The sequence below is a fragment of the Anopheles funestus genome, chromosome 3RL, assembly GCF_943734845.2.
Source record: "Anopheles funestus chromosome 3RL, idAnoFuneDA-416_04, whole genome shotgun sequence".
Taxonomy (NCBI): domain Eukaryota; kingdom Metazoa; phylum Arthropoda; class Insecta; order Diptera; family Culicidae; genus Anopheles; species Anopheles funestus.
The window spans coordinates 7590095-7616105 of NC_064599.1; the positions used below are offsets into that span (position 1 = coordinate 7590095).

The window sequence follows — 26011 nt, forward strand, 5'->3', positions numbered from 1 at the left end:
TACGCGTTCCGACAATATGGCGCGATGCTTCTTTCGGTTGTTTGGGAAAACAAATTATGTTAGCTATCAGCTCTTTAGCAATACGTGCGTGCACGTCGTATTTGTGTAATCATTGTGTGGTGGTATTGTTTTGGTGCACGATCAAAGAATGACAAAATTCAAAATATTTGCAAAAGATGAATAAATTCATTTCGATTGTAGTGGGAATACTTTACCAATACATTGAATCGACTAATTCCCATTATTTTTTTTTGCTATATTATACAGTATATTACAGTTTATGTTATATAGTGTATATAACACACAGTATCTTCCACAACACACACACTTACCTTACCTTAATCGGTTTCACTAAAGCATTGATACGATAAAATTGATATACCATGGCAAAAGCAAAAGAAATAGTTTACACTAAAATATGCTTGGCTGCTTTCAGTTACACAATGAACGAGTTTATTGAGATTATTAAATGCTATTCAGCAAGCTGCATCTCGTATAACCAGATTATTTAATATGTTTGTTTTTGTTTGTTTGTTTGTTGTTTCATTTTGTTTAGTTTACATTGTTTGTTAATGTATAGATGTTGTTTGCTTCTCTATTGTTCTTTTCGTTTGTTTGTTTGTTCTGCTCGTCTGTACTCGCTAAACTTTTCGCCAACTTATACAGCGCTGCGCTCTGCAACGCCTTTGAAATGTAAAACCCGTCAACAGCGAAACGGATGATGATGATGGTAGTTTCCTTCTTTTTTTTCTTCTATGATATAGTGTCTGTCTATTACACGCCGCGTGCCGCGTGTTGTTTGCTTTATCAGCTTTTACTAACCCTTACGCCCTTATGTCTCTGCGCATCGCATCACTATCAACCGCCCTTTTGGCGTTCTGTTTAGCTCATTCACTGTCCACCTCCACTACACTCTTCCTATCCATTCCTTCCATCCGTTTGTGTGTGTATGTATGTTTGTGTGTGTTTTTCTCTCTCTTCTTTATCTTCTGTTTGAATTGCCGCTCTTAAAAATAACATCTACTTATTTAGTACTAGGGTTTTTTTGCTGTTACTTTTTCTTTTTTTTCTCATTTTTTAAATATAGATCACATTCATAGACCACATAATAAAATTATTGTATTAGTTGAATTTTCTATTTCCATCCTTCATCTACTACTGTCATCGTTACCATCATTCTATTAATCGCCTATATCGAGCCTTTCATACAATTTCCCATGCTATTAAGTATGTTTTCCAGTTCTTCGGTCAGCTTACATTCTTTTACAGAATTCGGTATTGGTTACTGCGTCCCTATGCCCGTTTTGTTAGATTCGTTTACTCTCCTGTTTATACTATTTCTTCTCGCATACTACTTAACCACAGAAACATGGAAACAAAACAAAAACAAAACAAAAAAACAAACAACCTAACCAACAAGGGTTTCGGATCATTTAATGCCGTTTGCGTTTCTAAAAGTGTTAGATAAAAACCAAATTACTTCCACCATCCATCCACTGCGTTTTGTTGCCCTTTGCAGCAACAGCCCAGCGCGCGTTACAACGCTACAAATATGTCTGACACGACACGTGTGTGATCATCGTTCTTCTGTTAAGATTTTTAAAAATATTTAGCTTCACTTTATTCGTACATGTATTGTATGGTATGTATATATGTATATTTATGGTAATAATAAAGGTACACATACTGCCCTTAAAACATCAACGCTGGTTGCTTTCGCTATGTTACTTTTTGAATGTCAACTTATACACTTTGTTTGTCTCCTTCTTTACAGTTTCGTGTATTTTACTAGTTTTATATATATTTTTGTTTTGTTTTGCAATATATTTATTTTTCTTTTCCTTGTTCACAGTACCGACATTTTAACAAATCAACAACTACTCGCTTTATGGACGATGGATGACGTAAGACGACGGATCGTTTTATTATTATTTATTATACTTTTTCCCGCTTATGTTGCTTTCGGCTACCAATTGTGTGCTAAAGCAAACAAACCCGGTCTTGGGCATGTCTTCATGCGCACACACACACACATACACGCACATGCACACACATACCATACCGGTACACATCGAATAAACCGAATGCTAGTTAGAAATGCTCTAAAATATTTCATTGCTACTGCGATACCGACCGCGAACACCATCGAGAGATTTATAAAGAGAGATTCACTTAGTGTTTTTTTTTGTATTTGCTTGCTTTACGTTGCGTTATTCTTTTTGCAGTATTTATATGTTTGTTTGTACCGTATGTATGTTTCTTTTCTTTTTGCTTCTCTTTGCCCGTAGCTTGATTTTTTTTTTCGCCAAGCACACTCGCATCAGGTCAATCCGTGACCGGAGGATAATTTGCACAAGTGCTTCTCAGTTCCTTTATCAGTCGGAATTTAGGAAGCTGATGCGCACATTGGAGCGCATGCGGCAAAGTCTGCGCGTACGGAAACATTTGAAACGTGTAGCAAACATTGGCCAGTGGCGTCGTAGTGCATAAGCTAACGAAAACCAGGAAATGTTAACCCTTTTGTGTAGGAACTTAATGCGCATCAGCATGATTTGAAAGTGTACTAAAACGCTCGAGCTCAGGGCGAAAACATTAACCTCCTAGAGACACGAAGGGGGTTTGCAAAAGAAAAGTATACTTTATGGTGAAATCGTCCTGCCGTTAAGAATAACACAGACTATTCGGAATGGAGAGAAGAACAAAAAATGCACATCCCTGTAACGGAAGGGTGACAAGCGTGACAGTACTAATAATGTTAGTGTGCTAATGTTTGTTCGTTAAGTCTTTGTTTTAGTACAGCAGAAATGGAATGTTAGTAGTAGTGTTGCCTTATACAGGGCATCGTTCTGCGGGCGTTCTCCACCTTTACCTCGTTATGTCTACACACAAGTTATACCTTACCACCGGTGGAACATGGTACGACACATGGGGACACATGGAAATAAAGTTGTATATAAAAAGCTCTATCTCTTTCGCCTTAAGTCTTTCATGTTGTGTTTTGTTTTGTTTGTTTCATCTTTGCTTGTCCGCACCACAAGTAACTACTCTTTCTATCACTGTACAAAGTTTGCTTGTCCTCATCAAATTGTTCATACATCTTGGCATTTTGCCTGCAAGCACAGTGTTAAGTACGGGAGCAGAAATAGAGTTAGTAGTTTATGCTTTCTGGCCCTAAAAGCTCACCTGCACGTCCACTCTTGTGTTGTTCTAAAAACGAATATGAACTGCTGCTGCTTCCGCAGTCTCAGTACAAACATTTATTGCGCATGTGTTTCTGTTCTGCTTCATCTGTTAGTAGCTAATGTTTGCTAGTGATTTGTTTGCGTTCGTTTACTAAACTTTTGTCACCTCACTTTGGCGCCATTAATTGTTAAGTATATCTTTTTTTTCTTCGTTTCGTTTTGCCTGTTATTCCCATCGACCACCAGCACACTAAAACCCTTCGTTTCAAAGGCGACAATTAGTGAACAAGATTTAACATGCACAATTTAACTTTTGCAGTTAACAAACATTGAGGTGATGGTTTGCGTGTAGTGTGGTCGTACTCAAGATCTTAAGCGAACAATTGTTATCGCGATTAGGTTTAGTGTTACTTATATGCCATTTTACCGCTGTGTTTAGGTCTCTTACAGCACTGCACTCTTTGTTTTATTTCGTTCATCACACAAAATTTCTCGTAAGCTGCGACTGTAAATAAAATCTTTAAGCGATTAAGCTTCCTTCGTATGTACCATTATAGGACTAACAACAAGCACACCGCGCACAAGGGTGCTCAGGATGTGTTTAAGTTCATTCAACAGGGATTTGGCGAGCTTTATGTATTCACAAAAAGTGTAACGCTTCCTGGCCGTGTTTTAAACCCCCCCTCCCCCGCCATAGTGATAATCTTCTCCAGCCGTTGTTCGTGGAAAGGATACTAATTAACAAAGTATAAAAAAAACTAATGTGGAAAGTATATTGAACAAGATCACATATACGAAGAAGGATAGTAAATAGGTATACACAAAAACAAAGTACAGAGAGATTTTATCGTTACGTCATGTGAATGATATGGATTCGTTATTCAGTTGTTTTTCGACTCGTTCTTAATCCGTTAGCACATTATCGCATTTATACTGGAAGGGAAGAAGAGTTTCGAAATATCTATTGATAGTTTCATTAGCAGTAACACTAGTGTCGTTGTGCCTTGTAACACGACCGGCGCTTAAAATAGTATATATTTTGTTGGCGGACTGATTAAAACTCCATTTCAACGTGTTCATGCGTCATGTGTAAAACAGTAGATTCTTAGCTACTCGTACATATTTGCCCCGAAAGCTTCTTTTACTATTTTTGTTGACTACTTACACTACTTGGAAAAGCTTGACAATGTTTAATCATTACGCTCAAACTGGCAAACGACGGCACTACCAATCACGTGTATATTAGATGCTCGTTGAACAAACATCCCGCCGGGAGTTAACTAACATCGCCAACCGCAAGCACGAACTTTATTTAAGACGATTATCACGAATAAATTTTTAATTAGAACGATTATCGTCTTCATTCGAAGCAGAGTAAGATAAAACATACACTTTTAAAAATATCAACCTGGTTTCATAGCGATCAATTCAATGTCGTCTTTTTTTAATAAAAAGAAAACACAAGCCTACATAACACATTCCTTAGTGCTACTGGCAAAAAAGGGGAAAAAATCGTCCAGAAGTGAATACAAGTTAGTTTGCGCCTTTATGGCAGAGTACACCGAAGAATCGTTAGTCGTGTGGAACGAACAAAATTTACGTTTAGAATAAGCGCCCAAGCACAGTGTAGAGCTGCTAAGCTGCCATATCGATATGAATATTTCGCTCAGCCCATTTGCATCTTATCGTTAATGGGTAGGACAAACGATCAACACATTTATTATTAGAAAAGGAACGAATTCGATGTCAACATAGATAACCTTGATATCTGCATGTCTCGTGTTTCTTTGCAAGTGTAAACACAGCTCATTTCAATTAAATCAATTATTGCAATTTTGAAAAATAAACAGATTGCGTTTTGGATGGGAGAAATTTAATCTGTCTCTAGTACGAGCATACGAATGATTAAGTAGCTTTGGATAAGTAATTTGCACAAAAGTCTAATGTTTTACATTTGTATTACACAAATGCCATACAACAACTTCGCACATGTGTTAACGGCTGGTGTAAGTAAGTATTGTCTGGTTGTTTAAATTTTGTATGAAATAAAACCAGACATTCAAGTACTTGTTGCCAGTAGTATACCTACATGTTCATGAAAACTCACAGCTTTTAGTAACGTATAGAACTTTAGAATAATTTTAAGCAAAACCCCCGCAACACGTACACGGAATGTTCAAGGGGCCATTAGAATGAAGTTAAAATTGTACTAATATTTTAGTACAAAACATGTACGACGGTATAGAGCGGCGAATTATACTAAATTTAACATCCAATTTGCCTATTACCGATGGGTACTCAATTTTGTGATGTATGCCAGTTCAGATAAACATGCGTCGGTAGGATTTTACGGTGATGTTGTACAATTAAATACCAGTCCTCAATTGTCGGTGGATTTTGACCAAGACTCTTGGGGAGACGTTGCGTTAACGTTAAAACATATCGTGCTACAGTCCCTTCTTTACAAAATGCACAAAAAACGCTTCTGCTATGTGGCTATGCCCCAAATATTGTAATGTTCTAGTATAGTACACTGTCATACAGAAAAACCATCATGTATGCGGTTGGTTTAGTGGAAAGAAAATAGACACACACGAGGACAGAAGCGGAATGAAAATTGAAGAGAAAAACAAAACAAAAATGTTGACCATCTAACAAAAAAAAAAACGAATAACCCCAAACATGTTAAAACATATAAGGAAAGGAGTATCAAGTAAATAAAACAATAGGCGAACAACAACACGGGCCTGCAATCACATCCATCTTGCCATACTACTATAGCTACTAGTTCGCGTTCGCTTCCCTTTAAGCTAGCAGAGCAGATAACAGACGACCAACTATTACTTACTGCTGGATGCAGTAGTGTCTGTTTGTCCGGCTGGTCGTTCATCGGCACCACCCGCCGGTGTGCCGTCCGCCGGGGCATTGCTTATCCGTGACGAGCTGCGGCCATACGCACCGCCGCCGCTACCCGTACCGCTGCCACCACTGCTCAGCGCCATTCGTTGCATCTGGCGTATAACGGTTGCCGCGTGATAGGCCTGCTTCCAGCGCGATTTGGCAAAGTTCTTCTTCAGCTGCTCGGACACCGTACCGTGGATGTTCTTACTGCTCGCCGCATTGCCCGATATCCAGGGATGAGCCAGTGCCAGCTTGCAGGTGAATCGCCTCTCCACGTTTACGCACATCAGATTGCGGATGAAATCTTTCGCCGAATCACTTATTTCGTCCCAGTACGGTGAATCAAACTCGAACTCGCCCTTCAAAATTTGAGCGAACAGGTTAGCGTCGTTCTCGTCGTAGAACGGTGGATACCCGCACAGCAGGATGTACGAGATGACGCCTATGCTCCATACGTCTACCGCCTTGCCGTACGGCTTCTGTGCAAGTACCTCCGGCGCTACATAGCCGGGTGTGCCGCACGCGGTCGCCATAAACCCGGAATCCTCCATCTTCGACAGGCCGAAATCGCTTATCATGATCTTGCTGTCTTCCGCCGGGCTGTAGTAGAGCAGATTTTCCGGTTTCAGGTCCCGATGCACGACGCCCTGTTCGTGCATGTAGTCTACGGCCTCCAGTACCTGGCGGATAAGATTGGACGCGTCCCGCTCGGTGTACGAACCCTTCTCGACGATCCGATCGAACAGTTCGCCACCCGTCACCAGTTCCATGATCAGATACACTTTCGACTTATCCTCGAACGTTTCCAGCAGCTGCACAATGTTCGGGTGTGCAAAACGAGGACCCCCGATCGGTGGCCCCGTACTCTGTACGCCGCTGCCATCACTCCGCCGAGCACTGAACCGCTTCAACACGCGTATTTCATTCTCCAGCGAGTCTTCCTTGCCCTTGAGCGCTTTCTTGTCGATAATCTTGACCGCGTACTGTTGGGCCGTCTCTTTGTGCTCGCACAGCCGCACCTCGGAGAATGCACCAGTCCCGAGCAGCTCCTTGATGACGTACTTGTCATCGATGCTGGGCAGCTTTTCGCATCCATCCTTAACGTCCTTGCGTATTTTCTTGCCCGAATCTTTTTTCCCAAACAGCGGCATTACGGATGTGGCGAAGTGAAAGAGCGTGTGTGTGTGTGTGCGTGTGCGTGTGCGAAAGGAAAGATACTGCGCTGCTACTCCGGTGTCCTTCTGATTTGAATTGCCGGAGGCAAATGACAATACAACCCTTTGAAGCCTGGCACACCGCAGCTCTGGAATAATACCGCTTTGAATTTGTTGTATGTTTCTTTAGAACGCTTTCCACGGTTTCTCTGTACCGTCGTTACAGCTGTCCTTTACAAATGAAGCGGTAAGCTTGTTCCGTTCCTTAAGCTGCACACAAACAGGCCTTTTTTTGTTTGTAACGAATGCAACCACTACGTGTCTACTACTACTACAGCTTCCTACCCCGGAACACTGCCTCTACCAAGCCAGCATCGCTTTAGCAAATGGAACCGCGTTAAGAATGTTCGCTTCCCGGGTACTTCACGTTGAATCCGTACGGATTCCGCGCCACCATTCGCGCGCGGGGTTTGGCTGGGCCTATTGCGTCCCACACACACACATACGGCACTCACACAAACACCTTTGGCGATCGTTGTTGCTTGTTTCGAAAAATGGTGATAGTGCCTTAGCGATTGAGATTCTTTCGAATAATGGGGAAACAGAAAAATATGTTAACAACAAGCTTATCGCTCGCTTCACTATAGAATGTGTACAAGCTAGTTTGTAGGGTTTTCGCTTGGTGTAAGAAAAGCACGATTAGATGCTTGCGCACGTACACACATATATACACATTATACACACAAGAAGACGGTACACCAAAAACACGGTGAGTATTATTCGTAGGCAAGACGACGGCACAAAACGAACACGCGTTTTACTCGACCTCCTAATGCAACAGGCACGACATTACCATACGCTGATTACGGTAATACGTGCCGGATTCTGAAACGAAGCAGAGAAGAACCAAAATGAATGATTTAATTGTAGATTGCCGGTGGTACGTTGCATAGGCTACGAATAAAAGTGGCTTGTGTTGTGGCTTGTGCGCTGCTATACGGACACATAAATCCCTACCCAATTACGGAAAACAATAAATTCAACAGGTTGATAGACATTTCCCCCTATTACTAGCGGCCTTCATATCTACACGATATGCCGTTAACAGGTCGCGATTGGTGCACGGACAGCAGGTCCTTGTGTCGCTCTCTACGTACCGGGTGCAAGCACAATCTCCTGTAAAAATACCACTGTGCTAGCACCTTCGTACTTTGTCGAATGTACTTTCTACATATGTACCTATACTGGAAAAGTGTGGCTATTTCGCTTCTGCACAGTCTATTAACTAGACTGGAGAAGAAAGGATGCATGGACAATTCTATGGCAACACAGCGTTATGAACACGTGTTTGCATCTACATGAGAAGATGGTCGAGTATGCATTGCAAAGTTAAACGAACGATGGGGATGACAACATTGAATGCCTTGACGACTACGGTATGACACGATGGTGACGGTGGTTGCTGCGCACCAGCACCGTTTGTTGTTCGCACTATACTCACACTGCATAGTTGTCACAGAACGTGATCGGTTCAAGATTACAACCATTTAATGAAATAAAACAGATTCGGCCTAGACCGGACCTGGACGCTATGAACATTTAGTTCGGACGCATTCCCTATCGTCTGCCGGATTGGTCGAAGATCCCTTGAGGTACCCGTACACTGACGTCATCGTTGATGGAACAGTTAACCACTGAACGATACGCACTTTGAGACGAAGGATAATGTCTTGAATCGGCTGCACGTTACCATATTCGCTGCTGGTTCCAAATCGTGACAACAGCTCCCAATTCTGTGCAGCAGAACCCAGTCACCAGACGTCTCGCGGTGAACGTTCCATATCAAGCACAATGTCAGCAGAATAAGCGTAAAAAAGCGAATCCAGCGAAACGGACGTACTATAACTTTCAATTTACCATAAGGTCAAATTCCCCTGCCTTCATGCCACCCCAACCCGCACTCGTTCACATTCTCCCTGCTTCTGCTTTCGAATGCAAAAAAAAATCGCACAGCATGGCATACCTCCTTGGCACTTTTCCCGCTGTAAACGCTTCCCTCAAACAGCTCCTTGGCGTACCTCGTGCTATTGGTGAAGATAATCAATAATTTGTATTTAAAAGTTCACAATTGCCACATTTCTTCGGTTTTCTGGTTTGTAGCCATGAATGGACACTACCCAAGGTGCGCCGAGCATAAATTTAGATGGTCGAACAGACCTTTGCTTTTGGTTTTCCGCATTGACCTCGCCGACAGTGTGCAAAGTAGCAAAATATGAAGGGTGAGGGTTTTTATTCGGTCAATAAAAAAAACCCCCATCAACGCTATCACCCACCTTCAATCGCGCTCAACACTGCCCTGTAGCTCACGTTCTTCCCGTATTCGACACATCAAGAAATACGACCCCGACGTACCTATCAGTGAAGGAGACTGGCAATTTGTGTGATTGTGTACCCTACTGCTGCTTCTACTCTTGATGCGTTCGCCTTGCGCGGATGTTCCACGTACTTTTTGCGTACGCAGGAGCTGTTCCTATCGTTTGTCGCGGAGGAATGGTGTAGTGAAAACAAAAACACATCAAAACACCTTCTGTCGCACACGGGAAACACTTCGATTGTACTGTTTTCTTCCGACTACTAGCAGTTCCCGAATTCAGAACACGAGCAACAGCGGCCAAACGGGAACTATGCACTATTAGGCTATTATTTTACCTCCCCGCGTGCTGATGATACTTTTTTTTCGCATGCGGAGGAGTTTCTCTTGTTGCTTATGTATTTTTTTTGTCTTCCTTCCACTGACAAGACTTGCTAAAGATATATACACAATCAGTTTTGCGTCATTCTACCAATATCACGATGAATATAGACAGAATGCGAAACACGATATTAAAATCGTATCTGATGGAGGTATCGAATAAAATTAAAATATTCAAAAATAAAATAACCAAAAAATCAACCGCGTGCTGGATGAAAAAAAATTTCAACAGAAAAATAAATTAAAATTAAAAACTCGAACTATATAGAAACCTCAGCATAAAATGACGCACGTCGCCACTATGACCGTTTTCGGCCATTTTTTATGACAAGCGTAACAATATTACTCATAAAAAATCATTTCAAAAGCATAAATAAATCAAATTCATTGGAACTGCAATACCAATGCGAATCGAAATAATACCTACATTCGCTTATTCTCCTTAACAGTTAAATATTTGTTTTATTTTTAGACATAAGAGAGCGCGATAGAGTAGGAGAAGAAAGCTCGAGTGTTTTTTTTTCTGCTAGCGACGCCGGGACGACGGTGGTTCTTGATGCGTGCGAGCGCCGGAGATGTTTGTCAACGACCATACCGTGTTGAACACACCGGTTCTCGTCCGATCACCGAAGTTAACCAACATCGGACATGGCTGGACTACTAAGGTGAGTGACCTCTTGGGAAAACAATGTGTCGTTGGCATCAGCCCTTATTTTTATGCTTCTGCCGACCTGCTACGATGCACCATGTGGTGCATGGGTGCGTAGCCATGCGCTATTTTTAGACACCAGAGAGCGCGATGGAGTGGGAGAAGAACGCTGGAATATTCTTTTTCCTGCTAGGGTTGCTGGCGTGAGGGTGGTTCTTGATGCGTGCGAGCGCCGGAGATGCTTGTCAACGACCATACCATGTTGAACACACCGGTTCTCGTCCGATCACCGAAGTTAAGCAACATCGGGCATGGCTAGTACTTAGGTGGGTGACCACTTGGGAAAACCATGTGTCGTTGGCATCATCCCTTATTTTTATGCTTCTGCCGACCTTCTGCGATGCACCATGTGGGGGTGCGTCCCAATCCTCGGTGGGAATTTGATGATGCGGACTGGGATTTTTTTCAATACCACATATCCAGCCATATCCCTACCAACAACCATCCTGGTGCATCCAAACTTTGTCACAGCATTCTTACAGGGTTTTTCTATTCTAGTCGCACACTTTTTCCTACTCGGCGCACTTGATTATTAGCAAGCACCATGTTTGTTTGCCTACCTGCGTCAAAAATCAAGTACGTAGAGCAGGAAAAAGTGTGCGGCTAGTCTAAACCGAATAGAAAAACCCTGTACAGCTGCTGAGGTTAGTGTTCCCCTTACAAAGGGGGTTACGAGCAAACGAAACGTACCCTGGTACGTACCCTAATAATGCTGTGGCTTCTGCAATCAACTACCGCAGAAAAACACTCAGACAACTACGTAGAGCGAGTATAGACCCGAATAACTTCTTTACTCCAGTCTTTGCCGAAAAATATCGTGAAGCAAACAGACTCGCTAAAGCAAAAATACGATCAGCCAAAGCAGATTGCTGGAAAAGCTTCGTAGAAGATCTAAACCCATCCATTTCTGGCAAGGAAATGTGGAAACGTGTCAACGCTGTTAGTGGAAATAAAAAATGCTCCCCTCATAAAACCATACTACAACAAAATTCCTCCTTCCATTCTGATCCCAAAGCAGTAGCTGAAATATTTGCTGAACAATTCTATAATAATTCTGGCACTGCAAAATTCTCAACCAAATTCAGAAAACACAAAACTTCTTCCGAAAATAACCCCATACATTCCCCTAACCTTGACCACCTGCCATACAATAAATCTTTCACTATGCTGGAATTAATCTGGGCTTTCCAGAAATGCAAAGGCAAATCTGTAGGTCCTGACAACATTCCTTATCCATTATTGCAACATCTACCACATGACGGCAAATTAACACTACTAAACGTCTATAACAATATAGGTATGGAATATATTCACTCGAGTATCGACTGCCGATCCGAACGGACGTGTTTGTTAGTGCCTCCTGTTTCGAAGTCTGCGCAAACCGATAAGTACAACCGTCTCTTTCTATTGCTCTTATTTTGGACTTATAGTGGGAGTGGCGTAGTGAAAACAAAAAAGGATATTTTGTGTCTGTAGTGGAACAACAAATAACAGTAAGGGAGAAGTTTTAGCTTTTGTTTTGCGTGTTTGTGAGTGGCAGCTCAGCAATGTCTGGGCCTTCCTTCCCCTTGGGAAAATCTCCCTTTAGGAACAAAAACGAACGACAAATACCGCTTTGGTTGGACCCAAATGGCGTAAACGGAGACATGAAATTTCTGGTGCTGCAAGCGGCGGAGAACAATGTTCTACCCAGAAATCCGTTCATAATAGGAAAAAGTCTCACGAACTTTGCCGGCGAGCTTCCAATACCCGGTAGCCGTTTCGATGACGGTGCAAAAATACTGATCAAAACACGTTCGATCCTGCAGTTCATTAAACTCCAAGAACTAAACACACTGATCGATGGAACAAAAGTAACCGTCCTGCCGCACAATACACTCAACACAGTTTCGTGCGTTATCGTGGCGCCGGATCTACTGGGAAATGACAATGGAAGACATTTTGGCAGAACTCAAAACACAAAACGTGCAAGAAGTGAAGCGGTTCACCAAGAAAGTAGAAGGCGAATACGTGCCAACAAATGCCCTGCTACTGAAAATCGAAGGAAGTAAAGTACCGGAATACATCCGTTTGGGCCCTATTCAGGTACGAGCTAGGCCTTATTATCCAAGACCCATGATCTGCTTGAACTGCTGTCAATACGGACACACCAAAATCAGATGCAAATCGTCTGCAATCTGTGGAAAATGTGGACTGGATTTTCACGGTGATTGCACTAATAATTTCAGCTGCAAAAACTGCAAGGGCCATCACAACGCTTTCGATAAAAATTGCCCGATTTACAAACAAGAAGAAGCCAACATCAAGTATCGTGTTGACAACCAAATATCCTACAAGGAAGCTAGTGAGCAATTCAAAAACAAGAACAGTGTACAAAACCGCCTGAGATACGCTCAAACCGCAACAACCCCGCCTAACAATGACAAAGACGTTATCATTGCAAACCTTACCAAAACTATCGAAAATCTCAACGCACAGATCAAGCAAATGAACGACACAATACAAAGCATGAGTCAACAGCTTGAAAAACAAGCCCAAATCATCGACAACCTACAATTTGAAGCAGACACAGAAGACAGCGACCAATATGAACTCGAAAACAAAGCATCTGATACAGAACAAACAAAATCATCCACTGCTGGTAAGCGCAAACGCATTGACAAAACAAGTTCAAACTCGTCGTGCGAAGAATTTTCAAACGCTCCAAACAAAACTCATTCAAACCCCTCCGCAAGCTTCCCAAATACCACACCGAATTCTTCACCCGATAGAGGGTCAACAAATAACTCCAAACACAGGAAAAAGAGACACTAAATCCCTATTATCGCCCTCATGATTCTTTTATTTTGTATGAAAACGGCCTCTGTATCTTAAAACTCTCATGTATACCTAGCATCTAAAGTAAAGCCAAATATTCCAAACTACAAAAAACCTATTTTCGCTCTATCTTGGAATATCAGAGGCCTTAAAGCCAACCCTGATAGTCTGCGTATTCTCTTAACAAAATATAATCCCGACAATATTGCCTTGCAAGAAATACATAATAATAAACCTCCTAACAGTTCTCCTTTCAACCACTACAATTGGCATTTCACCTTCTCTCCCACTACATCCTGCCACAGTACTTGCATAGGTGTTCGTAAAAATTTACCTTCCAAACTACTCACTTTAAACACACCACTCCCCGCAACTGGCATACAAATCGATCATCCGATAAAAACATCAATCATTTCCCTTTACCTCCCTCCAAACAAATACAACTCGGATGAAATGCTAGAACTCCTTCCTGACTTACTTTCCCAAGTCTCAGCTTCCACTATCATCTTGGGAGACTTAAACGCTAGCCATACCAGCTGGGGTAACCCACGCACACACAGCATTGGCTCCTCATTACAGGCAGTTTTTTCCACACGGAACTTACAACCTATTTTTAATTCTATTCCGACAAGATTCTGCCCTCATAGTGGTAAAGGTACAACTATTGACCACGTAGTAGTGCCGTCTGCCCTACTCCAACATTTCGAGTTGAAAATAGAGACAGACGGCTATGGCAGTGATCATTATCCCCTACTTCTTCAACACAGTTATCAAACACCCAATCCCATCCCCAATCCTCGGTGGAAATTTGATGATGCGAACTGGACTTTATATCAATACCACATATCCAGCCATATCCATACCAACAACCCTCCCGATGCATCCAAACTTTGCCATATCATACTTAAGGCTGCTGAGGTTAGTGTTCCCCGTACAAAGGGGGTTTCGGGCAAACGAAACGTACCCTGGTGGAATAATGCTGTGGCATCCGCAATCAAGAACCGCAGAAAAGCACTCAGACGGCTACGTAGAGCGAGTATGGACCCGAATAACTTCTTTATTCCAGTCTTTGCCGAAAAATATCGTGAAGCAAACAGACTCGCTAAAGCACAAATACGATCAGCCAAAGCAGATTGCTGGAAAAGTTTCGTAGAAGATCTAAACCCATCCATTTCTAGCAAGGAAATGTGGAAACGTGTCAAGGCTGTTAGTGGAAATAAAAGATGCTCCCCTCATAACACCATACTACAACAAAATTCCTCCTTCCATTCTGATCCCAAAGCAGTAGCTGAAATATTTGCTATAATAATTCTGCCACTGCAAAATTCTCAACCAAATTCAGAAAACGCAAAACCTCTTCCGAAAATAACCCTATACATTCCCCTAACCTTGACCACCTGCCATACAATAAATCTTTCACTATGCTGGAATTAATCTGGGCTTTGCAGAAATACAAAGGCAAATCTGTAGGTCCTGACAACATTCCTTATCCATTATTGCAACATCTACCACATGACGGCAAATTAACACAGTACTTAGGTGGGTGACCACTTGGGAAAACCATGTGTCGTTGGCGCATCATCCCTTATTTTTATGCTTCTGCCGACCTACTACGATACACCATGTTTGGGTGCGTAGCCGTGTGCAAGACGTGGGACATCAGAGAGCGGGATGGAATGGGAGAAGAACGCTCGAATATCCTTTTTGCTGCTAGGGATGCTGGCGTCAGGGTGGTTCTTGATGCGTGCGAGCGCCGGAGATGCTTGTCAACGACCATACCATGTTGAACACACCGGTTCTCGTCCGATCACCGAAGTTAAGCAACATCGGGCATGGCTAGTACTTAGGTGGGTGACCACTTGGGAAAACCATGTGTCGTTGGCATCATCCCTTATTTTTATGCTTTTGCCGACCTACTACGATACACCATGTTTGGGTGCGTAGCCGTGTGCAAGACGTGGGACATCAGAGAGCGCGATGGAGTGGGAGAAGAACGCTCGAATATCCTTTTTTCTGCTGGGATGCTGGCGTGAGGGTGGTTCTTGATGCGTGCGAGCGCCGGAGATGCTTGTCAACGACCATACCATGTTGAACACACCGGTTCTCGTCCGATCACCGAAGTTAAGCAACATCGGGCATGGCTAGTACTTAGGTGGGTGACCACTTGGGAAAACCATGTGTCGTTGGCATCATCCCTTATTTTTATGCTTCTGCCGACCTACTACGATACACCATGTTTGGGTGCGTAGCCGTGTGCAAGACGTGGGACATCAGAGAGCGGGATGGAGTGGGAGAAGAACGCTCGAGTGTTCTTTTTTCTGCTGGGGATGCTGGGATGACGATGGTTCTTGATGCGTGCGAGCGCCGGAGATGCTTGTCAACGACCATACCATGTTGAACACACCGGTTCTCGTCCGATCACCGAAGTTAAGCAACATCGGGCATGGCTAGTACTTAGGTGGGTGACCACTTGGGAAAACCATGTGTCGTTGGCATCATCCCTTATTTTTATGCTTCTGCCGACCTACTACGATGCACCATGTGGAGGTGCGTAGCCATGTATGTGCAAGGATTGGACATCAGAGAGCGGGATGGAGTGGGAGAAGAACGCTCGAGTGTTCTTTTTTCTGCTGGGGATGCTGGGATGACGATGGTTCTTGATGCGTGCGAGCGCCGGAGATGCTTGTCAACGACCATACCATGTTGAACACACCGGTTCTCGTCCGATCACCGAAGTTAAGCAACATCGGGCATGGCTAGTACTTAGGTGGGTGACCACTTGGGAAAACCATGTGTCGTTGGCATCATCCCTTATTTTTATGCTTCTGCCGACCTACTACGATACACCATGTTTGGGTGCGTAGCCGTGTGCAAGACGTGGGACATCAGAGAGCGGGATGGAGTGGGAGAAGAACGCTCGAATATCCTTTTTTCTGCTGGGGATGCTGGGATGGCGATGGTTCTTGATGCGTGCGAGCGCCGGAGATGCTTGTCAACGACCATACCATGTTGAACACACCGGTTCTCGTCCGATCACCGAAGTTAAGCAACATCGGGCATGGCTAGTACTTAGGTGGGTGACCACTTGGGAAAACCATGTGTCGTTGGCATCATCCCTTATTTTTATGCTTTTGCCGACCTACTACGATGCACCATGTGGGAGTGCGTAGCCATGTGCTATGTTTAGACAACAGAGAGACATCAGAGAGCGGGATGGAGTGGGAGAAGAACGCTCGAATATCCTTTTTTCTGCTGGGGATGCTGGGATGGCGATGGTTCTTGATGCGTGCGAGCGCCGGAGATGCTTGTCAACGACCATACCATGTTGAACACACCGGTTCTCGTCCGATCACCGAAGTTAAGCAACATCGGGCATGGCTAGTACTTAGGTGGGTGACCACTTGGGAAAACCATGTGTCGTTGGCATCATCCCTTATTTTTATGCTTCTGCCGACCTACTACGATACACCATGTTTGGGTGCGTAGCCGTGTGCAAGACGTGGGACATCAGAGAGCGGGATGGAGTGGGAGAAGAACGCTCGAATATCCTTTTTTCTGCTGGGGATGCTGGGATGGCGATGGTTCTTGATGCGTGCGAGCGCCGGAGATGCTTGTCAACGTCCATACCATGTTGAACACACCGGTTCTCGTCCGATCACCGAAGTTAAGCAACATCGGGCATGGCTAGTACTTAGGTGGGTGACCACTTGGGAAAACCATGTGTCGTTGGCATCATCCCTTATTTTTATGCTTCTGCCGACCTACTACGATACACCATGTTGGGGTGCGTAGCCTTGTGCAAGACGTGGGACATCAGAGAGCGGGATGGAGTGGGAGAAGAACGCTCGAGTGTTCTTTTTTCTGCTGGGATGCTGGCGTGAGGGTGGTTCTTGATGCGTGCGAGCGCCGAAGATGCTTGTCAACGACCATACCATGTTGAACACACCGGTTCTCGTCCGATCACCGAAGTTAAGCAACATCGGGCATGGCTAGTACTTAGGTGGGTGACCACTTGGGAAAACCATGTGTCGTTGGCATCATCCCTTATTTTTATGCTTTTGCCGACCTACTACGATGCACCATGTGGGAGTGCGTAGCCATGTGCTATGTTTAGACAACAGAGAGACATCAGAGAGCGCGATGGAGTGGGAGAAGAACGCTCGAATATCCTTTTTTCTGCTGGGGATGCTGGGATGGCGATGGTTCTTGATGCGTGCGAGCGCCGGAGATGCTTGTCAACGACCATACCATGTTGAACACACCGGTTCTCGTCCGATCACCGAAGTTAAGCAACATCGGGCATGGCTAGTACTTAGGTGGGTGACCACTTGGGAAAACCATGTGTCGTTGGCATCATCCCTTATTTTTATGCTTCTGCCGACCTACTACGATGCACCATGTGGAGGTGCGTAGCCATGTATGTGCAAGGATTGGACATCAGAGAGCGCGATGGAGTGGGAGAAGAACGCTCGAGTGTTCTTTTTTCTGCTGGGATGCTGGCGTGAGGGTGGTTCTTGATGCGTGCGAGCGCCGGAGATGCTTGTCAACGACCATACCATGTTGAACACACCGGTTCTCGTCCGATCACCGAAGTTAAGCAACATCGGGCATGGCTAGTACTTAGGTGGGTGACCACTTGGGAAAACCATGTGTCGTTGGCATCATCCCTTATTTTTATGCTTTTGCCGACCTACTACGATACACCATGTTGGGGTGCGTAGCCGTGTATGTGCAAGGATTGGACATCAGAGAGCGCGATGGAGTGGGAGAAGAACGCTCGAATATCCTTTTTTCTGCTGGGGATGCTGGGATGGCGATGGTTCTTGATGCGTGCGAGCGCCGGAGATGCTTGTCAACGACCATACCATGTTGAACACACCGGTTCTCGTCCGATCACCGAAGTTAAGCAACATCGGGCATGGCTAGTACTTAGGTGGGTGACCACTTGGGAAAACCATGTGTCGTTGGCATCATCCCTTATTTTTATGCTTTTGCCGACCTACTACGATGCACCATGTGGGAGTGCGTAGCCATGTGCTATGTTTAGACAACAGAGAGACATCAGAGAGCGCGATGGAGTGGGAGAAGAACGCTCGAATATCCTTTTTTCTGCTGGGGATGCTGGGATGGCGATGGTTCTTGATGCGTGCGAGCGCCGGAGATGCTTGTCAACGACCATACCATGTTGAACACACCGGTTCTCGTCCGATCACCGAAGTTAAGCAACATCGGGCATGGCTAGTACTTAGGTGGGTGACCACTTGGGAAAACCATGTGTCGTTGGCATCATCCCTTATTTTTATGCTTTTGCCGACCTGCTACGATACACCATGTTGGGGTGCGTAGCCTTGTGCAAGACGTGGGACATCAGAGAGCGCGATGGAGTGGGAGAAGAACGCTCGAATATCCTTTTTTCTGCTTGGGATGGCGATGGTTCTTGATGCGTGCGAGCGCCGGAGATGCTTGTCAACGACCATACCATGTTGAACACACCGGTTCTCGTCCGATCACCGAAGTTAAGCAACATCGGGCATGGCTAGTACTTAGGTGGGTGACCACTTGGGAAAACCATGTGTCGTTGGCATCATCCCTTATTTTTATGCTTTTGCCGACCTACTACGATGCACCATGTGGGAGTGCGTAGCCATATGCAATGTTTAGACAACAGAGAGACATCAGAGAGCGCGATGGAGTGGGAGAAGAACGCTCGAGTGTTCTTTTTTCTGCTGGGATGCTGGCGTGAGGGTGGTTCTTGATGCGTGCGAGCGCCGGAGATGCTTGTCAACGACCATACCATGTTGAACACACCGGTTCTCGTCCGATCACCGAAGTTAAGCAACATCGGGCATGGCTAGTACTTAGGTGGGTGACCACTTGGGAAAACCATGTGTCGTTGGCGCATCATCCCTTATTTTTATGCTTCTGCCGACCTACTACGATACACCATGTTTGGGTGCGTAGCCGTGTGCAAGACGTGGGACATCAGAGAGCGGGATGGAGTGGGAGAAGAACGCTCGAGTGTTCTTTTTTCTGCTGGGGATGCTGGCGTGAGGGTGATTCTTGATGCGTGCGAGCACCGGAGATGCTTGTCAACGACCATACCATGTTGAACACACCGGTTCTCGTCCGATCACCGAAGTTAAGCAACATCGGGCATGGCTAGTACTTAGGTGGGTGACCACTTGGGAAAACCATGTGTCGTTGGCATCATCCCTTATTTTTATGCTTCTGCCGACCTACTACGATACACCATGTTTGGGTGCGTAGCCGTGTGCAAGACGTGGGACATCAGAGAGCGGGATGGAGTGGGAGAAGAACGCTCGAGTGTTCTTTTTTCTGCTGGGGATGCTGGGATGGCGATGGTTCTTGATGCGTGCGAGCGCCGGAGATGCTTGTCAACGACCATACCATGTTGAACACACCGGTTCTCGTCCGATCACCGAAGTTAAGCAACATCGGGCATGGCTAGTACTTAGGTGGGTGACCACTTGGGAAAACCATGTGTCGTTGGCATCATCCCTTATTTTTATGCTTCTGCCGACCTACTACGATGCACCATGTGGAGGTGCGTAGCCATGTATGTGCAAGGATTGGACATCAGAGAGCGCGATGGAGTGGGAGAAGAACGCTCCAATATTCTTTTTCCTGCTGTGGATGCTGGCGTGAGAGTGGTTCTTGATGCGTGCGAGCGCCGGAGATGCTTGTCAACGACCATACCGTGTTGAACACACCGGTTCTCGTCCGATCACCGAAGTTAAGCAACATCGGGCATGGCTAGTACTTAGGTGGGTGACCACTTGGGAAAACCATGTGTCGTTGGCATCATCCCTTATTTTTATGCTTCTGCCGACCTACTACGATACACCATGTTTGGGTGCGTAGCCGTGTGCAAGACGTGGGACATCAGAGAGCGGGATGGAGTGGGAGAAGAACGCTCGAGTGTTCTTTTTTCTGCTGGGGATGCTGGCGTGAGGGTGATTCTTGATGCGTGCGAGCACCGGAGATGCTTGTCAACGACCATACCATGTTGAACACACCGGTTCTCGTCCGATCACCGAAGTTAAGCAACATCGGGCATGGCTAGTACTTAGGTGGGTGACCACTTGGGAAAACCATGTGTCGTTGGCATCATCCCTTATTTTTATGCTTTTGCCGACCTACTACGATGCACCATGTGGGAGTGCGTAGCCATGTGCTATGTTTAGACAACAGAGAGACATCAGAGAGCGCGATGGAGTGGGAGAAGAATGCTCGAATATCCTTTTTTCTGCTGGGGATGCTGGGATGGCGATGGTTCTTGATGCGTGCGAGCGCCGGAGATGCTTGTCAACGACCATACCATGTTGAACACACCGGTTCTCGTCCGATCACCGAAGTTAAGCAACATCGGGCATGGCTAGTACTTAGGTGGGTGACCACTTGGGAAAACCATGTGTCGTTGGCATCATCCCTTATTTTTATGCTTCTGCCGACCTACTACGATACACCATGTTTGGGTGCGTAGCCGTGTGCAAGACGTGGGACATCAGAGAGCGGGATGGAGTGGGAGAAGAACGCTCGAGTGTTCTTTTTTCTGCTGGGGATGCTGGCGTGAGGGTGATTCTTGATGCGTGCGAGCACCGGAGATGCTTGTCAACGACCATACCATGTTGAACACACCGGTTCTCGTCCGATCACCGAAGTTAAGCAACATCGGGCATGGCTAGTACTTAGGTGGGTGACCACTTGGGAAAACCATGTGTCGTTGGCATCATCCCTTATTTTTATGCTTTTGCCGACCTACTACGATGCACCATGTGGGAGTGCGTAGCCATGTGCTATGTTTAGACAACAGAGAGACATCAGAGAGCGCGATGGAGTGGGAGAAGAACGCTCGAATATCCTTTTTTCTGCTGGGGATGCTGGGATGGCGATGGTTCTTGATGCGTGCGAGCGCCGGAGATGCTTGTCAACGACCATACCATGTTGAACACACCGGTTCTCGTCCGATCACCGAAGTTAAGCAACATCGGGCATGGCTAGTACTTAGGTGGGTGACCACTTGGGAAAACCATGTGTCGTTGGCATCATCCCTTATTTTTATGCTTTTGCCGACCTACTACGATGCACCATGTGGGAGTGCGTAGCCATGTGCTATGTTTAGACAACAGAGAGACATCAGAGAGCGGGATGGAGTGGGAGAAGAACGCTCGAATATCCTTTTTTCTGCTTGGGATGGCGATGGTTCTTGATGCGTGCGAGCGCCGGAGATGCTTGTCAACGACCATACCATGTTGAACACACCGGTTCTCGTCCGATCACCGAAGTTAAGCAACATCGGGCATGGCTAGTACTTAGGTGGGTGACCACTTGGGAAAACCATGTGTCGTTGGCATCATCCCTTATTTTTATGCTTCTGCCGACCTACTACGATACACCATGTTTGGGTGCGTAGCCGTGTGCAAGACGTGGGACATCAGAGAGCGGGATGGAGTGGGAGAAGAACGCTCGAGTGTTCTTTTTTCTGCTGGGGATGCTGGCGTGAGGGTGATTCTTGATGCGTGCGAGCACCGGAGATGCTTGTCAACGACCATACCATGTTGAACACACCGGTTCTCGTCCGATCACCGAAGTTAAGCAACATCGGGCATGGCTAGTACTTAGGTGGGTGACCACTTGGGAAAACCATGTGTCGTTGGCATCATCCCTTATTTTTATGCTTCTGCCGACCTACTACGATACACCATGTTTGGGTGCGTAGCCGTGTGCAAGACGTGGGACATCAGAGAGCGGGATGGAGTGGGAGAAGAACGCTCGAGTGTTCTTTTTTCTGCTGGGGATGCTGGCGTGAGGGTGATTCTTGATGCGTGCGAGCACCGGAGATGCTTGTCAACGACCATACCATGTTGAACACACCGGTTCTCGTCCGATCACCGAAGTTAAGCAACATCGGGCATGGCTAGTACTTAGGTGGGTGACCACTTGGGAAAACCATGTGTCGTTGGCATCATCCCTTATTTTTATGCTTTTGCCGACCTACTACGATGCACCATGTGGGAGTGCGTAGCCATGTGCTATGTTTAGACAACAGAGAGACATCAGAGAGCGCGATGGAGTGGGAGAAGAACGCTCGAATATCCTTTTTTCTGCTGGGGATGCTGGGATGGCGATGGTTCTTGATGCGTGCGAGCGCCGGAGATGCTTGTCAACGACCATACCATGTTGAACACACCGGTTCTCGTCCGATCACCGAAGTTAAGCAACATCGGGCATGGCTAGTACTTAGGTGGGTGACCACTTGGGAAAACCATGTGTCGTTGGCATCATCCCTTATTTTTATGCTTCTGCCGACCTACTACGATGCACCATGTTGGGGTGCGTAGCCGTGTGCAAGACGTGGGACATCAGAGAGCGGGATGGAGTGGGAGAAGAACGCTCGAATATCCTTTTTTCTGCTGGGGATGCTGGGATGGCGATGGTTCTTGATGCGTGCGAGCGCCGGAGATGCTTGTCAACGACCATACCATGTTGAACACACCGGTTCTCGTCCGATCACCGAAGTTAAGCAACATCGGGCATGGCTAGTACTTAGGTGGGTGACCACTTGGGAAAACCATGTGTCGTTGGCATCATCCCTTATTTTTATGCTTTTGCCGACCTACTACGATGCACCATGTGGGAGTGCGTAGCCATGTGCTATGTTTAGACAACAGAGAGACATCAGAGAGCGCGATGGAGTGGGAGAAGAACGCTCGAATATCCTTTTTTCTGCTGGGGATGCTGGGATGGCGATGGTTCTTGATGCGTGCGAGCGCCGGAGATGCTTGTCAACGACCATACCATGTTGAACACACCGGTTCTCGTCCGATCACCGAAGTTAAGCAACATCGGGCATGGCTAGTACTTAGGTGGGTGACCACTTGGGAAAACCATGTGTCGTTGGCATCATCCCTTATTTTTATGCTTCTGCCGACCTACTACGATACACCATGTTTGGGTGCGTAGCCGTGTGCAAGACGTGGGACATCAGAGAGCGGGATGGAGTGGGAGAAGAACGCTCGAGTGTTCTTTTTTCTGCTGGGGATGCTGGCGTGAGGGTGATTCTTGATGCGTGCGAGCGCCGGAGATGCTTGTCAACGACCATACCATGTTGAACACACCGGTTCTCGTCCGATCACCGAAGTTAAGCAACATCGGGCATGGCTAGTACTTAGGTGGGTGACCACTTGGGAAAACCATGTGTCGTTGGCATCATCCCTTATTTTTATGCTTTTGCCGACCTACTACGATGCACCATGTGGGAGTGCGTAGCCATGTGCTATGTTTAGACAACAGAGAGACATCAGAGAGCGCGATGGAGTGGGAGAAGAACGCTCGAATATCCTTTTTTCTGCTGGGGATGCTGGGATGGCGATGGTTCTTGATGCGTGCGAGCGCCGGAGATGCTTGTCAACGACCATACCATGTTGAACACACCGGTTCTCGTCCGATCACCGAAGTTAAGCAACATCGGGCATGGCTAGTACTTAGGTGGGTGACCACTTGGGAAAACCATGTGTCGTTGGCATCATCCCTTATTTTTATGCTTCTGCCGACCTACTACGATACACCATGTTTGGGTGCGTAGCCGTGTGCAAGACGTGGGACATCAGAGAGCGGGATGGAGTGGGAGAAGAACGCTCGAATATCCTTTTTTCTGCTGGGGATGCTGGGATGGCGATGGTTCTTGATGCGTGCGAGCGCCGGAGATGCTTGTCAACGACCATACCATGTTGAACACACCGGTTCTCGTCCGATCACCGAAGTTAAGCAACATCGGGCATGGCTAGTACTTAGGTGGGTGACCACTTGGGAAAACCATGTGTCGTTGGCATCATCCATTATTTTTATGCTTTTGCCGACCTACTACGATGCACCATGTGGGAGTGCGTAGCCATATGCAATGTTTAGACAACAGAGAGACATCAGAGAGCGCGATGGAGTGGGAGAAGAACGCTCGAGTGTTCTTTTTTCTGCTGGGGATGCTGGCGTGAGGGTGATTCTTGATGCGTGCGAGCACCGGAGATGCTTGTCAACGACCATACCATGTTGAACACACCGGTTCTCGTCCGATCACCGAAGTTAAGCAACATCGGGCATGGCTAGTACTTAGGTGGGTGACCACTTGGGAAAACCATGTGTCGTTGGCATCATCCCTTATTTTTATGCTTCTGCCGACCTACTACGATACACCATGTTTGGGTGCGTAGCCGTGTGCAAGACGTGGGACATCAGAGAGCGGGATGGAGTGGGAGAAGAACGCTCGAATATACTTTTTTCTGCTGGGGATGCTGGGATGACGATGGTTCTTGATGCGTGCGAGCGCCGGAGATGCTTGTCAACGACCATACCATGTTGAACACACCGGTTCTCGTCCGATCACCGAAGTTAAGCAACATCGGGCATGGCTAGTACTTAGGTGGGTGACCACTTGGGAAAACCATGTGTCGTTGGCATCATCCCTTATTTTTATGCTTTTGCCGACCTACTACGATGCACCATGTGGGAGTGCGTAGCCATGTGCTATGTTTAGACAACAGAGAGACATCAGAGAGCGCGATGGAGTGGGAGAAGAACGCTCGAATATCCTTTTTTCTGCTGGGGATGCTGGGATGGCGATGGTTCTTGATGCGTGCGAGCGCCGGAGATGCTTGTCAACGACCATACCATGTTGAACACACCGGTTCTCGTCCGATCACCGAAGTTAAGCAACATCGGGCATGGCTAGTACTTAGGTGGGTGACCACTTGGGAAAACCATGTGTCGTTGGCATCATCCCTTATTTTTATGCTTTTGCCGACCTACTACGATGCACCATGTGGGAGTGCGTAGCCATGTGCTATGTTTAGACAACAGAGAGACATCAGAGAGCGCGATGGAGTGGGAGAAGAACGCTCGAATATCCTTTTTTCTGCTGGGGATGCTGGGATGGCGATGGTTCTTGATGCGTGCGAGCGCCGGAGATGCTTGTCAACGACCATACCATGTTGAACACACCGGTTCTCGTCCGATCACCGAAGTTAAGCAACATCGGGCATGGCTAGTACTTAGGTGGGTGACCACTTGGGAAAACCATGTGTCGTTGGCATCATCCCTTATTTTTATGCTTCTGCCGACTTACTACGATACACCATGTTGGGGTGCGTAGCCGTGTGCAAGACGTGGGACATCAGAGAGCGGGATGGAGTGGGAGAAGAACGCTCGAATATCCTTTTTTCTGCTGGGGATGCTGGGATGGCGATGGTTCTTGATGCGTGCGAGCGCCGGAGATGCTTGTCAACGACCATACCATGTTGAACACACCGGTTCTCGTCCGATCACCGAAGTTAAGCAACATCGGGCATGGCTAGTACTTAGGTGGGTGACCACTTGGGAAAACCATGTGTCGTTGGCATCATCCCTTATTTTTATGCTTTTGCCGACCTACTACGATGCACCATGTGGGAGTGCGTAGCCATGTGCTATGTTTAGACAACAG

At 46.1% G+C, this 26011-nt stretch overlaps 1 protein-coding gene, 36 non-coding genes and 1 pseudogene across 39 annotated transcripts; 37 read left to right on the top strand and 1 right to left on the bottom strand.

Moving 5' to 3' along the window:
• Positions 1-417: 417 nt before the first annotated feature.
• On the bottom strand, positions 418-10269 carry LOC125770684 (calcium/calmodulin-dependent protein kinase type 1). Of its 3 annotated transcripts, none has more exons than XM_049440604.1 (2): positions 9571-10269; positions 418-8122 (listed from the first exon to the last, which is right to left on the bottom strand). In XM_049440604.1, exon 2 carries the CDS (start codon positions 7232-7234, stop codon positions 6023-6025), a length of 1212 nt encoding a protein of 403 aa, XP_049296561.1. In that variant the 5' UTR covers positions 7235-8122; positions 9571-10269; the 3' UTR covers positions 418-6022. The 3 variants fall into 3 exon arrangements, with proteins under 3 accessions (XP_049296561.1, XP_049296560.1, XP_049296562.1); XM_049440603.1 differs by having other exon boundaries at positions 9650-10265; XM_049440605.1 differs by lacking the exon at positions 9571-10269 and adding an exon at positions 8477-8729.
• A 301-nt stretch (positions 10270-10570) lies between these two features.
• Positions 10571-10691, top strand: LOC125772494 (5S ribosomal RNA; annotated as a pseudogene).
• A 191-nt stretch (positions 10692-10882) lies between these two features.
• On the top strand, positions 10883-11001 carry LOC125772434 (5S ribosomal RNA). Its single transcript, XR_007419468.1, has one exon. It is a non-coding gene; the product is annotated as a 5S ribosomal RNA (ribosomal RNA).
• Positions 11002-15280: 4279 nt separating this feature from the next.
• LOC125772517 (5S ribosomal RNA) lies at positions 15281-15399 on the top strand. Its single transcript, XR_007419545.1, has one exon. It is a non-coding gene; the product is annotated as a 5S ribosomal RNA (ribosomal RNA).
• A 186-nt stretch (positions 15400-15585) lies between these two features.
• LOC125772528 (5S ribosomal RNA) lies at positions 15586-15704 on the top strand. Its single transcript, XR_007419556.1, has one exon. It is a non-coding gene; the product is annotated as a 5S ribosomal RNA (ribosomal RNA).
• Positions 15705-15891: 187 nt separating this feature from the next.
• LOC125772540 (5S ribosomal RNA) lies at positions 15892-16010 on the top strand. Its single transcript, XR_007419567.1, has one exon. It is a non-coding gene; the product is annotated as a 5S ribosomal RNA (ribosomal RNA).
• Positions 16011-16200: 190 nt separating this feature from the next.
• Positions 16201-16319, top strand: LOC125772551 (5S ribosomal RNA). Its single transcript, XR_007419578.1, has one exon. It is a non-coding gene; the product is annotated as a 5S ribosomal RNA (ribosomal RNA).
• A 187-nt stretch (positions 16320-16506) lies between these two features.
• Positions 16507-16625, top strand: LOC125772440 (5S ribosomal RNA). Its single transcript, XR_007419474.1, has one exon. It is a non-coding gene; the product is annotated as a 5S ribosomal RNA (ribosomal RNA).
• A 197-nt stretch (positions 16626-16822) lies between these two features.
• Positions 16823-16941, top strand: LOC125772453 (5S ribosomal RNA). Its single transcript, XR_007419485.1, has one exon. It is a non-coding gene; the product is annotated as a 5S ribosomal RNA (ribosomal RNA).
• A 187-nt stretch (positions 16942-17128) lies between these two features.
• On the top strand, positions 17129-17247 carry LOC125772484 (5S ribosomal RNA). The gene has a single exon (XR_007419515.1). It is a non-coding gene; the product is annotated as a 5S ribosomal RNA (ribosomal RNA).
• A 186-nt stretch (positions 17248-17433) lies between these two features.
• LOC125772465 (5S ribosomal RNA) lies at positions 17434-17552 on the top strand. Its single transcript, XR_007419496.1, has one exon. It is a non-coding gene; the product is annotated as a 5S ribosomal RNA (ribosomal RNA).
• A 197-nt stretch (positions 17553-17749) lies between these two features.
• LOC125772476 (5S ribosomal RNA) lies at positions 17750-17868 on the top strand. The gene has a single exon (XR_007419507.1). It is a non-coding gene; the product is annotated as a 5S ribosomal RNA (ribosomal RNA).
• Positions 17869-18057: 189 nt separating this feature from the next.
• LOC125772487 (5S ribosomal RNA) lies at positions 18058-18176 on the top strand. The gene has a single exon (XR_007419518.1). It is a non-coding gene; the product is annotated as a 5S ribosomal RNA (ribosomal RNA).
• Positions 18177-18366: 190 nt separating this feature from the next.
• On the top strand, positions 18367-18485 carry LOC125772499 (5S ribosomal RNA). The gene has a single exon (XR_007419528.1). It is a non-coding gene; the product is annotated as a 5S ribosomal RNA (ribosomal RNA).
• A 197-nt stretch (positions 18486-18682) lies between these two features.
• On the top strand, positions 18683-18801 carry LOC125772510 (5S ribosomal RNA). Its single transcript, XR_007419539.1, has one exon. It is a non-coding gene; the product is annotated as a 5S ribosomal RNA (ribosomal RNA).
• Positions 18802-18980: 179 nt separating this feature from the next.
• On the top strand, positions 18981-19099 carry LOC125772513 (5S ribosomal RNA). The gene has a single exon (XR_007419542.1). It is a non-coding gene; the product is annotated as a 5S ribosomal RNA (ribosomal RNA).
• A 196-nt stretch (positions 19100-19295) lies between these two features.
• LOC125772483 (5S ribosomal RNA) lies at positions 19296-19414 on the top strand. Its single transcript, XR_007419514.1, has one exon. It is a non-coding gene; the product is annotated as a 5S ribosomal RNA (ribosomal RNA).
• A 189-nt stretch (positions 19415-19603) lies between these two features.
• LOC125772514 (5S ribosomal RNA) lies at positions 19604-19722 on the top strand. Its single transcript, XR_007419543.1, has one exon. It is a non-coding gene; the product is annotated as a 5S ribosomal RNA (ribosomal RNA).
• Positions 19723-19909: 187 nt separating this feature from the next.
• Positions 19910-20028, top strand: LOC125772516 (5S ribosomal RNA). The gene has a single exon (XR_007419544.1). It is a non-coding gene; the product is annotated as a 5S ribosomal RNA (ribosomal RNA).
• Positions 20029-20218: 190 nt separating this feature from the next.
• On the top strand, positions 20219-20337 carry LOC125772482 (5S ribosomal RNA). The gene has a single exon (XR_007419513.1). It is a non-coding gene; the product is annotated as a 5S ribosomal RNA (ribosomal RNA).
• Positions 20338-20524: 187 nt separating this feature from the next.
• Positions 20525-20643, top strand: LOC125772518 (5S ribosomal RNA). Its single transcript, XR_007419546.1, has one exon. It is a non-coding gene; the product is annotated as a 5S ribosomal RNA (ribosomal RNA).
• A 197-nt stretch (positions 20644-20840) lies between these two features.
• LOC125772519 (5S ribosomal RNA) lies at positions 20841-20959 on the top strand. Its single transcript, XR_007419547.1, has one exon. It is a non-coding gene; the product is annotated as a 5S ribosomal RNA (ribosomal RNA).
• A 187-nt stretch (positions 20960-21146) lies between these two features.
• Positions 21147-21265, top strand: LOC125772520 (5S ribosomal RNA). Its single transcript, XR_007419548.1, has one exon. It is a non-coding gene; the product is annotated as a 5S ribosomal RNA (ribosomal RNA).
• A 197-nt stretch (positions 21266-21462) lies between these two features.
• LOC125772521 (5S ribosomal RNA) lies at positions 21463-21581 on the top strand. Its single transcript, XR_007419549.1, has one exon. It is a non-coding gene; the product is annotated as a 5S ribosomal RNA (ribosomal RNA).
• Positions 21582-21770: 189 nt separating this feature from the next.
• LOC125772522 (5S ribosomal RNA) lies at positions 21771-21889 on the top strand. The gene has a single exon (XR_007419550.1). It is a non-coding gene; the product is annotated as a 5S ribosomal RNA (ribosomal RNA).
• Positions 21890-22076: 187 nt separating this feature from the next.
• Positions 22077-22195, top strand: LOC125772523 (5S ribosomal RNA). Its single transcript, XR_007419551.1, has one exon. It is a non-coding gene; the product is annotated as a 5S ribosomal RNA (ribosomal RNA).
• A 187-nt stretch (positions 22196-22382) lies between these two features.
• Positions 22383-22501, top strand: LOC125772524 (5S ribosomal RNA). The gene has a single exon (XR_007419552.1). It is a non-coding gene; the product is annotated as a 5S ribosomal RNA (ribosomal RNA).
• A 197-nt stretch (positions 22502-22698) lies between these two features.
• On the top strand, positions 22699-22817 carry LOC125772525 (5S ribosomal RNA). The gene has a single exon (XR_007419553.1). It is a non-coding gene; the product is annotated as a 5S ribosomal RNA (ribosomal RNA).
• A 187-nt stretch (positions 22818-23004) lies between these two features.
• Positions 23005-23123, top strand: LOC125772526 (5S ribosomal RNA). The gene has a single exon (XR_007419554.1). It is a non-coding gene; the product is annotated as a 5S ribosomal RNA (ribosomal RNA).
• Positions 23124-23320: 197 nt separating this feature from the next.
• Positions 23321-23439, top strand: LOC125772527 (5S ribosomal RNA). Its single transcript, XR_007419555.1, has one exon. It is a non-coding gene; the product is annotated as a 5S ribosomal RNA (ribosomal RNA).
• A 187-nt stretch (positions 23440-23626) lies between these two features.
• On the top strand, positions 23627-23745 carry LOC125772529 (5S ribosomal RNA). Its single transcript, XR_007419557.1, has one exon. It is a non-coding gene; the product is annotated as a 5S ribosomal RNA (ribosomal RNA).
• Positions 23746-23942: 197 nt separating this feature from the next.
• On the top strand, positions 23943-24061 carry LOC125772530 (5S ribosomal RNA). Its single transcript, XR_007419558.1, has one exon. It is a non-coding gene; the product is annotated as a 5S ribosomal RNA (ribosomal RNA).
• Positions 24062-24248: 187 nt separating this feature from the next.
• On the top strand, positions 24249-24367 carry LOC125772532 (5S ribosomal RNA). The gene has a single exon (XR_007419559.1). It is a non-coding gene; the product is annotated as a 5S ribosomal RNA (ribosomal RNA).
• Positions 24368-24564: 197 nt separating this feature from the next.
• On the top strand, positions 24565-24683 carry LOC125772533 (5S ribosomal RNA). Its single transcript, XR_007419560.1, has one exon. It is a non-coding gene; the product is annotated as a 5S ribosomal RNA (ribosomal RNA).
• A 187-nt stretch (positions 24684-24870) lies between these two features.
• LOC125772534 (5S ribosomal RNA) lies at positions 24871-24989 on the top strand. Its single transcript, XR_007419561.1, has one exon. It is a non-coding gene; the product is annotated as a 5S ribosomal RNA (ribosomal RNA).
• Positions 24990-25186: 197 nt separating this feature from the next.
• On the top strand, positions 25187-25305 carry LOC125772535 (5S ribosomal RNA). The gene has a single exon (XR_007419562.1). It is a non-coding gene; the product is annotated as a 5S ribosomal RNA (ribosomal RNA).
• Positions 25306-25502: 197 nt separating this feature from the next.
• On the top strand, positions 25503-25621 carry LOC125772536 (5S ribosomal RNA). The gene has a single exon (XR_007419563.1). It is a non-coding gene; the product is annotated as a 5S ribosomal RNA (ribosomal RNA).
• Positions 25622-25808: 187 nt separating this feature from the next.
• Positions 25809-25927, top strand: LOC125772537 (5S ribosomal RNA). The gene has a single exon (XR_007419564.1). It is a non-coding gene; the product is annotated as a 5S ribosomal RNA (ribosomal RNA).
• The last annotated feature ends 84 nt before the right edge of the window (positions 25928-26011 follow it).

Excerpts from the sequence above, each read along its gene's own strand:
- LOC125770684 (XM_049440604.1), bottom strand. The coding sequence starts at position 7,234 with ATGCCGCTGTTTGGGAAAAAAGATTCGGGCAAGAAAATACGCAAGGAC.